Source organism: Bombina bombina, chromosome 4, assembly GCF_027579735.1.
Source record: "Bombina bombina isolate aBomBom1 chromosome 4, aBomBom1.pri, whole genome shotgun sequence".
Classification (NCBI taxonomy): Eukaryota; Metazoa; Chordata; class Amphibia; order Anura; family Bombinatoridae; genus Bombina; species Bombina bombina.
In genome coordinates this window covers 611,875,339-611,887,388 of record NC_069502.1, presented here as the reverse complement: position 1 = coordinate 611,887,388, position 12,050 = coordinate 611,875,339, and the positions used below count along the sequence as shown (strand labels likewise).

Below are 12,050 nucleotides of genomic sequence, written 5' to 3'. Positions count from 1 at the left end.
TATCTCGCTTTCCTTGTAACCCTGGCAGTTTGGACAATACCTTTGTAAGGGTATGATTCATAACTGCCGCCATGTCTTGTAAAGTATACGCAATGGGCGCGCTAGATGTACTTGGCGTCCCTTGAGCGGGAGTTATAGGTTCTGACACGTGGGGAGAGTTAGTCGGCATAACTTCCCCCTTGTCAATTTCCTCTGGTGATAAATCTTTTAAAGCCATAATATGGTCTTTATAATTTATAGTAAGGTCAGTGCACATTTGGTACACATTCTAAGAGGGGGTTCCACAATGGCTTCTAAACATAATGAACAAGGAGTTTCCTCTATGTCAGACATGTTTAACAGACTAGTAATGAGACCAGCAAGCTTGAAAAACACTTTAATAAATGTGAAAAAGCAGAATATAAAAAACGGTACTGTGCCTTGAAGAAAAAAAACAAACACAAACTGCAAAACAGTGAAAAAAAGCAGTTAACTCTACGAAATGTTTACAGTGTGTATAATAGACTAAAATAGCATTGCACCCACTTGCAAATGGATGATTAACCCCTCAGGCTCAAAAACGAATCAGAAAAACGGTAAAACCATTATAAAAAGTCACAAGCAAACTGCCACAGCTCTACTGTGGCTCCTACCTGCCCTTAAAACGACTTTTGTAGGCACAAAAACCCTTTACAGAGGTCCTATATGTCAGGGGACTCCTTCAGGGAAGCTGGATGTCTCAGACTGCAAAAACTACTGCGCAATTACAGCGCGAAAATAGGCCCCTCCCACCATGCACTCAAAGTGAAAGGGCCATAAATAACTACTCCTAGGAGAAATCTAATCTGCCATGTGGAAAACTAGGCCCCAAATAAAGATTTATCACCTTCAGTAAAAAACGTTTTTTATATATAATGCAAACGTTTTACATACTAAGTAATAAGAGCAATTAACATGAATATTACCCTTTACTGCAAGCATGATCCCAGTCGTTTGTTAAATCACTGTAATCAGGCTTACCTTAAATATATCAGGCACTGTCAGCATTGTCAGCAACAGTGAATATCAGGAAGTTTTGCAATCTTTCTGTGAAATAAAACAGAAAGAGCAGAGATTTGTCCCTTCAAGGAACTTGCTGACAAACCTTTATCCAAACCATCCTGAAGAAACTGTAAAATTCTAGGAATTCTAAAAGAATGCCAAGAAAATTTATGAGAACACCATGAAATGTAAGTCTTCCAAACTCGATAATAAATCTTTCTAGAGACAGATTTACGAGCTTGTAAAATAGTATTAATCACAGAGTCCGAGAAACCTCTATGACTTAGCACTAAGCGTTCAATTTCCATACCTTCAAATTTAATGATTTGAGATCCTGATGGAAAACGGACCTTGAGACAGTAGGTCCGGCCTTAATGGAAGTGGCCAAGGTTGGCAACTGGACGTCCGAACAAGATCCGCATACCAAAACCTGTGTGGCCATGCTGGAGCCACCAGCAACACAAACGATTGTTCCATGATGAATTTGGAGATCACTCTTGGAAGAAGAACTAGAGGCGGGAAAATGTAAGCAGGATGATAACACCAAGGAAGTGCCAGCACATCCACTGCTTCTGCCTGAACATCCCTGGACCTGGACAGGTATCTGGGAAGTTTCTTGTTTAGATGAGAGGCCATGAGATCTATCTCTGGAAGACCCCACATCTGAACAATCTGAGAAAACACATCTGGATGGAGAGACCACTCCCCTGGATGTAAAGTCTGACGGCTGAGATAATCCGCCTCCCAATTGACTACACCTGGGATATGCACCGCAGAGATTAGACAGGAGCTGGATTCTGCCCAAGCAAGTATCTGAGATACTTCTTTCATAGCTTGAGGACTGTGAGTCCCACCCTGATAATTGACATATGCCACAGTTGTGATATTGTCTGTCTGAAAGCAAATGAACGGTTCTCTCTTCAACAGAGGCCAAAATTGAAGAGCTCTGAGAATTGCACGGAGTTCTAAAATATTGATTGGTAATCTCGCCTCTTGAGATTTCCAAACCCCTTGTGCTGTCAGAGATCCCCAAAACAGCTCCCCAACCTGAAAGACTTGCATCTGTAGTGATCACAGTCCAGGTTGGCCGAACAAAGGAAGCCCCTAGAACTAAACGCTGGTGATTTAACCACCACGTCAGAGAGTGTCAAACATTGGGATTTAAGGATATTAACTGTGATATCTTTGTATAATCCCTGCACCATTGATTCAGCATACAAAGCTGGAGATGTCTCATGTGAAAACGAGCAAAAGGAATTGCGTTTGATGCTGCAGTCATGAGGCCTAAAACTTCCATGCACATAGCCAATGAAGGGAATGACAGACTGAAGGTGCTGACAGGCTGCAACCAATTTCAAACGTCTCTTGTCTGTTAGAGACAAAGTCATGGACACTGAATCTATCTGGAAGCCTAAAAAGGTGACCCTTGTCTGAGGAAACAAACTCTTTGGTAAATTGATCCTCCAACCATGTTTTTGAAGAAACAACACTAGTTGATTTGTGTGAGATTCTGCAGAACGCAAAGACTGAGCTAGAACCAAGATATCATCCAAATAAGGAAACACCGCAATACCCTGCTCTCTGATTACAGAGAGTAGGGCACCTAGAACTTTTGAAAAGATTCTTGGAGCTGTTGCTAGGCCAAATGGAAGAGCAACAAATTGGTAATGCTTGTCTAGAAAAGAGAATCTCAGGAACTGATAATGTTCTGGAGGAATCGGAATATGAAGGTATGCATCCTGCAAGTCTATTGTAGACATACAATGTCCTTGCCGAACAAAAGGTAGAATAGTCCTTATAGGCAGCATCTTGAAAGTTGGTACTCTTACAAAAACGGTTCAAAATTTTCAGATCCAGAACTGGTTTGAATGAATTTTCCTTCTTTGGGACAATGAATAGATTTGAATAAAACCCCAGACCTTGTTCCTGAAAAGGAACCGGCATGATTACCCCTGAAGACTCCAGGTCTGAATCACACTTCAGGAAAGCCTGAGCTTTTACTGGATTTGCTGGGATACGTGAGAGAAAAAATCTTCTCACAGGAGGTCTTACTCTGAATCCTATTCGATACCCTTGAGAGACAATGCTCTGAATCCATTGATTTTGGACAGAATTTATCCAAAAATCCTTGAAAAACCTTAATCTGCCCCCTACCAGCTGAGCTGGAATGAGGGTCGCACCTTCATGCGGACTTAGGGGCTGACTTTGGTTTCTTAAAAGGCTTGGATTTTTTCCAATTTGAGGAAGGCTTCTAATTGGAAGCAGATTCCTTGGGGGAAGGATTAGATTTTTGTTCCTTATTTTGACGAAAGGAACGAAAATGGTTAGAAGCCTTAGATTTACCCTTAGGTTTTTTATCCTGAGGCAGAAAAAAACCCTTTCCTCCAGTTGAAATAATAGAATCCAACTGAGAACCAAATAAATTATTACCTTGGAAAGAAAGAGATAATAATCTAGACTTAGATGTCATATCAGCATTCCAAAATTTAAGCCATAAAGCTCTTCTAGCTAAAATAGCTAAAGACATGGATCTAACATCAATTTTGATAATATCAAAAATGGTATCACAAATAAAATGATTAGCATGTTGCAGTAAGCGAACAATGCTAGATATGTCAGAATCCAATTCTTGTTGCGCTAAATTTTCAAACCAAAAAGTTGATGCAGCCGCAACATCAGCCAAAGAAATTGCAGGTCTGAGAAGATGACCTGAATATAAATAGGCTTTCCTTAGATAGGATTCACGTTTCCTATCTAAAGGATCTTTAAAAGAAGTACTATCTTCCATAGGAATAGTGGTATGTTTAGCAAGAGTAGAAATAGCCCCATCAACTTTGGGGATCTTTTCCCAAAACTCTATAGAAATTGCTGGTAAAGGATACAATTTTTTAAACCTTGAAGAAGGAATAAAAGGAGTAGCTGGCGTATTCCATTCCTTAGAAATCATACCAGAAATAGCATCAGGAATAGGAAAAACCTCTGAGGTAACCACAGGAGGTTTAAAAACAGCATTTAAACGTTTACTAGTCTTAATGTCAAGAGGACTAGCTTCCTCAATATCCAAAGTAATTAACACTTCTTTTAACAAAGAACAAATATACTCTATTTTGAACAAATAAGTAGATTTGTCAGTGTCAATATCTAAAGAAAGGATCTTCTGAATCAGATAGATCCTCATCAGAGGAGGATAAGTTATTATGTTGTCAGTCATTTGAAATTTCATCAACTTTATGAGAAGTTTTAAAAGACCTTTTACGTTTATTAGAAGGCGGAAATGCAGACAAAGCCTTCTGAATAGAATCAGTAACAAATTCTTTAAAATTCATAGGTATATCATGTACATTAGAAGTTGAAGGAACTGCAACTGGCAATGTACCATTACTGATGGATACATTCTCTGCATGTAAAAGTTTATCATGACAACTATTACAAATGACATTCGTAGATATAATTTCCACAATCTTACAACAAATGCACTTAGCTTTGGTAGAACCGATGTCAGGCAGCAAATTTCCAACAGATACTTCTGAGGCAGGATCAGATTGAGACATCTTGCAAAATGTAAAAGAAAAAACAACATATAAAGCAAAATTATCAATTTCCTTATATGACAGTTTCAGGAATGGGAAAAAATTTAAACAGCATAGCCCTCTGACATAGAAAAAGGCAAGAGGCAAATAGCAATGGGGTAATAAATAAATGAAAAATTTGGTGGCAAGTATGACGCACAGCGTAACAGAGAAATTTTTTTGGCGCCAACAACATCCGGAAATGACACACTTGCATCACTAACGACGCAATCATGTGTAAGACTCAGCGTCAATGACAAACTTGCGTCAACGGACGTACTTTCACGCCAAAAAATTCTCGCACCAAGAATGACGCAATAAAGTCTAGTATTTGGCGCACCCGAGAGCCTAGTACTGCCCGCAATTTATAAGAAAAATGTAGTCAATCAGAAAAAAAAGACTAAAACCCCAGGTAAGAAAAAATATTTCTTAATATGTTTATTTTCCCCAAATATGAAACTGACAGTCTGCACAAGGAAATACATGAACCTGACTCATGGCAAATATAAGTACAATACATATATTTAGAACTTTATATAAAAGCATAAAGTGCCAAACCATAGCTGGGGTGTCTTAAGTAATAAAAAACATACTTACCAAGAGACACCCATCCACATATAGCAGATAGCCAAACCAGTACTGAAACAGTTATCAGTAGAGGTAATGGTATATGAGAGTATATCGTCGATCTGAAAAGGGAGGTAGGAGATGATTCTCTATGACTGATAACAGAGAACCTATGAACTAGACCCCTGCTAGGAAAATCATTGCATTCAATAGGTGATACTCCCTTCACATCCCTCTGACATTCGCTGCACTCAGAGAAATCGGGCTTCAAAATGCTGAGAAGCGCATGTCAATGTAGAAATCTTAGCACAAACTTGCTTCACCACCTCCATAGGAGGCAAAGTTTGTAAAACTGAATTGTGGGTGTGGTGAGGGGTGTATTTATTGAGGTTTGGGAAACTTTGCCCCTCCTGGTAGGATTGCATATCCCACACGTCACTAGCTCATGGACTCTTACCAATTACATGAAAGAAACATAATTTATGTAAGAACTTACCTGATAAATTAATTTCTTTCATAGTGACAAGAGTCCATGAGACCCACCCTATTTTTTGGGGGTTATGATTTTTTGTGGGCTATGATTTTTTGTATAAAGCACATACATTTTTTCCATTTCCTCTTTTTGTATGTTTTTTACTCCTTTTTTTATACCTCACTACTTGGCTATACGTTAAACTGAAGTGTGAGTGAGGTGGGAGGTGTATTTATAGGCATTTTGAGGTTTGGGAAACATTGCCCCCTCCTGGTAGGGATGTATATCCCATACGTCACTAGCTCATGGACTCTTGCCACTATGAAATAAATAAATTTATCAGGTAAGTTCCTACATAAATTATGTTTTTTTTCAGATACACAGAGTTATTTGCCATGAGGTGCCATGTTGAACTTCCAGTGACCAGTATGAGAGAGTGTGAGAGCGATAAAACCAAATTTAACACACCTGCTCGCTATTCACACCTGAGACCTTTTAACACTAACGAGTCACATGACACCAGGGAGGGAAAATGGCTAATTGGGCAAAATTTGGACATTTCCACTTAGGGGTCTACTCACTTTTGTTGCCAATGGTTTAGACATTAATGGCTGTGTGTTGAGTGATTTTGAGGGGACAGCAAATTTACACAGTTATACAGGCTGTACATCCACTACTTTACATTGTAGCAAAGTGCCATTTCTTCAGTGTTGGCACATGAAAAGATATAATAAAATATTTACAAAAATGTGAGGGGTGTTCTCACTTTTGTGAGATACTGTATATATATATATATATATATATATATATATATATATATATATATATATATATATATATATATAATATAGTGAGATACTATATGATTATATATATATTATATCTTATTTATATATATATATATATATATATATATATATATATATATATATATATATATATATATATATATATATATATATATATATATATTATACATATAATATACAACCCTAAAGGACAAGGTGGACAAATGGATAATTGGTAACAAATTAAAGTTGAGAAAAACCTCAAGTAAACTGTCCCTTTAATTTCACTTTAAGTACAATTTACATTAAAGTTTGTTAAAAAATCAAAATAAACAGATTTTGGTGTTTTTAAAGAGGAAAACCATTCAAAATATTTAGATTCTAAAAAACAGAGGTAGTTTTAAATTTTTTTTTTAAATTTAAGAAAAAAATCCACTGCGAAGAAATCAAGAATTTCAGAGAGATTATTATGAAGGTCTATGGATTTATATATTTGCATTTAGGAGTAAGGAATACAAAAAGCGTACCTTGTGATCATAAAACGCATCAATAAGGGTAATGAACCGCCGGGCTTGGGACCTTTTTGTCAAGTCCAGATGTGGGATATGGCGAATAAAAACAGTGTCAAAATTCTTGCACATTTCTAGATAGTCACTGGCACCCAGAGGCTGGAATATAGATATTAAACAATGTAACAAACTATGCCACTGAATACATAACAGGTCATCACAATTACTGATTTTAATAAAGCAAAGCTGTGAAGAAAAAAAACCCAGCAAAATTCTAGAGAATATCATTGGAGTGTTATATGCTTCATAGGTCTGGTTGAAAAAGCTACTTAACCCAGCACGTCAACAGCCCACTAGATTTATTATAATACAGGAGGTGCACATCATATAATAAAATAATATTTAAAGGGAACGTAAAGTCAGAATAAAAACATTAATTCGAATAAGGCATGCAAAATTAAACAAGTTTCCAATTTACTTCTATTATCACATTTACTTTGTTCTCTTGGTATCCTTTGTTGAAGAGTAAAGCTAGGTAGGGCTGATAAAAGCTTAGGAGCATGCACCTGTCTTTAGAATTCTATAGTAGGATTAAATAGAAGTATAGTAACGGTGTGGTTAACACTGCTGCCGAATGGCTAGACATGTGCACACACCTGGGGCTCACATAGGATTACTCTTTAACAAAGGATACCAATAGAACTAAGAACAATTGATAATAGAAGTAAACTGGAAAGATGTTTAAAATGTTAGGTTCTATCAAATACATACAATATAATTTTGACTTTACTCCCCTTTTAAACACAGCATTTTTATTTTATTTATGAAGCATATTCCACAGTGCAACACAAAAGAATAGACTATATTAGTTATTTGAATCTGATAGCGGCAGGAAGTGAAAAGACTGCTTGATAGAAGAAAGCCTGAAGGATATCATTGTGCGTTAAGGAAAAGTGTGAGAACAGTCTTCCTAGTTTGGAAATGTAGGTAGCAGATCTAATCGTATACATGCAGAACAGCAAACGACACTAGAACATAAAGAATCCATGTGATGAACAAACTAAACCCTTATGTATCCTAGCCAGCACAATAATTCCTTTGTGTTACATTTGGTGTCAAACCCCCTACTGGTGTTTATATGCCTCAGACGTCATTAAGGTGACTATTCCAATATAGCCATCCCTTGCCTATAAACTTCAACTCATTTATTTGGAAAAAGAACAGAGACAGTGGATTGTTTCTGGACTAGATGCTGGAAAGCGCATCACACATAAACATCTATGTTAGTTCAGGCTTTCATCTGTTACTATAATGAAGTAAGCTTAAATTGTGCTTGTTCTCATACTGTTGTTTAGCCATGTTCGGTATTGTTGGGATCAATACCAAAGTTCTCCTTATAAAGACATATGAGGGAAGAAAAATATTACTAGATCACCAAGAAAGTGTCAGGTTTTTGCCTGTATTTGCAAAAGTTGTAGCAAACTATCATCTAAGTAAGAGGACACTGAAATTGCCCGAGATCTAATGTGTGTCAAAGATTACAGAAAAGACGTGCTAAGCTCTAGCAAGAAAAAAAAAAATAATTTGTTGAATTTCAAATTAGTTTTTCGAATTTAGATCATTAAAGGCTTAAACATGCTCAAGAAACTCCTTCGTCAAACTCCTTCACAAACACAAGACCAATTTTACACAGAAAATAATATTAAAGGGACAGGAAGGGCAAAAACTATCATTAGATCATTGCTTTGGTTAGAATATAATAACATTTTGCTCAAATACCTTCAGTTGTCATTTTCACACAGTTACAACACAATCACCTGTCAAAAGTGGGAGGTTTTTAAAACCAACCATGAGACTAATTTGCATTAGCCAATCATGGTCGGCAACCTGGGTTCTTTCTTTACCTGCAATTCTGGGTAGCTAGCAAGAAACCATGAATACGCTCTAAATGCCGATAGTCTAGCGCATACGCAGTAGGATGAAGAGCTCCAAACCATACGCCACTGTTATAGTGGTCACATGACCACAGTTTGTTCAGAGGTGGAGCCGTATATTACAACTGCACATACAAAAGGGGTGCGCTAATATATGCTAAAAACAGAATTTATGTTTACCTGATAAATTACTTTCTCCAACGGTGTGTCCGGTCCACGGCGTCATCCTTACTTGTGGGATATTCTCTTCCCCAACAGGAAATGGCAAAGAGCCCAGCAAAGCTGGTCACATGATCCCTCCTAGGCTCCGCCTTCCCCAGTCATTCGACCGACGTAAAGGAGGAATATTTGCTTAGGAGAAACCATATGATACCGTGGTGACTGTAGTTAAAGAAAATAAATTATCAGACCTGATTAAAAAACCAGGGCGGGCCGTGGACCGGACACACCGTTGGAGAAAGTAATTTATCAGGTAAACATAAATTCTGTTTTCTCCAACATAGGTGTGTCCGGTCCACGGCGTCATCCTTACTTGTGGGAACCAATAATTTTTTACCTTGTCCCAAGGGAATCCTTTAGATTCACACCAACAGATATATTTTTTCCATATTTTGTGGTAAATTTTTCTAGTTACAGGCTTTCTGGCCTGAACAAGAGTATCAATGACAGAATCTGAGAACCCTCGCTTTGATAAGATCAAGCGTTCAATCTCCAAGCAGTCAGTTGGAGTGAGACCAGATTCGGATGTTCGAATGGACCTTGAACAAGAAGGTCTCGTCTCAAAGGTAGCTTCCATGGTGGAGCCGATGACATATTCACCAGGTCTGCATACCAAGTCCTGCGTGGCCACGCAGGAGCTATCAAGATCACCGATGCCCTCTCCTGATTGATCCTGGCTACCAGCCTGGGGATGAGAGGAAACGGCGGAAATACATAAGCTAGTTTGAAGGTCCAAGGTGCTACTAGTGCATCTACTAGAGTCGCCTTGGGATCCCTGGATCTGGACCCGTAGCAAGGAACCTTGAAGTTCTGACGAGAGGCCATCAGATCCATGTCTGGAATGCCCCACAATTGAGTAATTTGGGCAAAGATTTCCGGATGGAGTTCCCACTCCCCCGGATGAAATGTCTGACGACTCAGAAAATCCGCTTCCCAATTTTCCACTCCTGGGATGTGGATTGCAGACAAGTGGCAGGAGTGAGTCTCCGCCCATTGAATGATTTTGGTCACTTCTTCCATCGCCAGGGAACTCCTTGTTCCCCCCTGATGGTTGATGTACGCAACAGTCGTCATGTTGTCTGATTGAAACCGTAAGAACTTGGCCTTTGCTAGCTGAGGCCAAGCCTTGAGAGCATTGAATATCGCTCTCAGTTCCAGAATATTTATCGGGAGAAGAGATTCTTCCCGAGACCAAAGACCCTGAGCTTTCAGGGGTCCCCAGACCGCGCCCCAGCCCACCAGACTGGCGTCGGTCGTGACAATGACCCACTCTGGTCTGCGGAAGCTCATCCCCTGTGACAGGTTGTCCAGGGACAGCCACCAACGGAGTGAATCTCTGGTCCTCTGATCTACTTGTATCGTCGGAGACAAGTCTGTATAGTCCCCATTCCACTGACTGAGCATGCACAGTTGTAATGGTCTTAGATGAATTCGCGCAAAAGGAACTATGTCCATTGCCGCTACCATCAAACCTATTACTTCCATGCACTGCGCTATGGAAGGAAGAGGAACAGAATGAAGTATTTGACAAGAGTTTAGAAGTTTTGATTTTCTGGCCTCTGTCAGAAAAATCCTCATTTCTAAGGAGTCTATTATTGTTCCCAAGAAGGGAACCCTTGTTGACGGAGATAGAGAACTTTTTTCTACGTTCACTTTCCACCCGTGAGATCTGAGAAAGGCCAGGACAATGTCCGTGTGAGCCTTTGCTTGAGAAAGGGACGACGCTTGAATCAGAATGTCGTCCAAGTAAGGTACTACTGCAATGCCCCTTGGTCTTAGCACCGCTAGAAGGGACCCTAGTACCTTTGTGAAAATCCTTGGAGCAGTGGCTAATCCGAACGGAAGTGCCACAAACTGGTAATGCTTGTCCAGGAATGCGAACCTTAGGAACCGATGATGTTCCTTGTGGATAGGAATATGTAGATACGCATCCTTTAAATCCACCGTGGTCATGAATTGACCTTCCTGGATGGAAGGAAGAATTGTTCGAATGGTTTCCATTTTGAACGATGGAACCTTGAGAAACTTGTTTAGGATCTTGAGATCTAAGATTGGTCTGAATGTTCCCTCTTTTTTGGGAACTACGAACAGATTGGAGTAGAACCCCATCCCTTGTTCTCCTAAAGGAACAGGATGAATCACTCCCATTTTTAACAGGTCTTCTACACAATGTAAGAATGCCTGTCTTTTTATGTGGTCTGAAGACAATTGAGACCTGTGGAACCTCCCCCTTGGGGGAAGCCCCTTGAATTCCAGAAGATAACCTTGGGAGACTATTTCTAGTGCCCAAGGATCCAGAACATCTCTTGCCCAAGCCTGAGCGAAGAGAGAGAGTCTGCCCCCCACCAGATCCGGTCCCGGATCGGGGGCCAACATCTCATGCTGTCTTGGTAGCAGTGGCAGGTTTCTTGGCCTGCTTTCCTTTGTTCCAGCCTTGCATTGGTCTCCAGGCTGGCTTGGCTTGAGAAGTATTACCCTCTTGCTTAGAGGACGTAGCACTTGGGGCTGGTCCGTTTCTGCGAAAGGGACGAAAATTAGGTTTATTTTTGGCCTTGAAAGACCTATCCTGAGGAAGGGCGTGGCCCTTGCCCCCAGTGATATCAGAGATAATCTCTTTCAAGTCAGGGCCAAACAGCATTTTCCCCTTGAAAGGAATGTTAAGCAATTTGTTCTTGGAAGACGCATCCGCTGACCAAGATTTTAACCAAAGCGCTCTGCGCGCCACAATAGCAAAACCAGAATTTTTCGCCGCTAACCTAGCCAATTGCAAAGTGGCGTCTAGGGTGAAAGAATTAGCCAATTTGAGAGCATGAATTCTGTCCATAATCTCCTCATAAGAAGAAGAATTATTATTGAGCGCCTTTTCTAGTTCATCGAACCAGAAACACGCTGCTGTGGTGACAGGAACAATGCAAGAAATTGGTTGTAGAAGGTAACCTTGCTGAACAAACATCTTTTTAAGCAAACCTTCT

General features: G+C 39.6%; 1 protein-coding gene across 3 annotated transcripts in view; it reads right to left on the bottom strand.

Annotated features, from left to right (window-relative positions):
• AFG1L (AFG1 like ATPase) overlaps positions 1-12,050 on the bottom strand; it is a 763,812-nt gene that overhangs the window by 89,208 nt on the left and 662,554 nt on the right. For all 3 annotated transcript variants that reach the window (XM_053710609.1, XM_053710610.1, XM_053710611.1), the window contains one exon: positions 6,944-7,084. In XM_053710609.1, the coding sequence (XP_053566584.1) occupies positions 6,944-7,084 (141 nt within the window). The remainder of the gene's footprint in view (positions 1-6,943; positions 7,085-12,050) is intronic.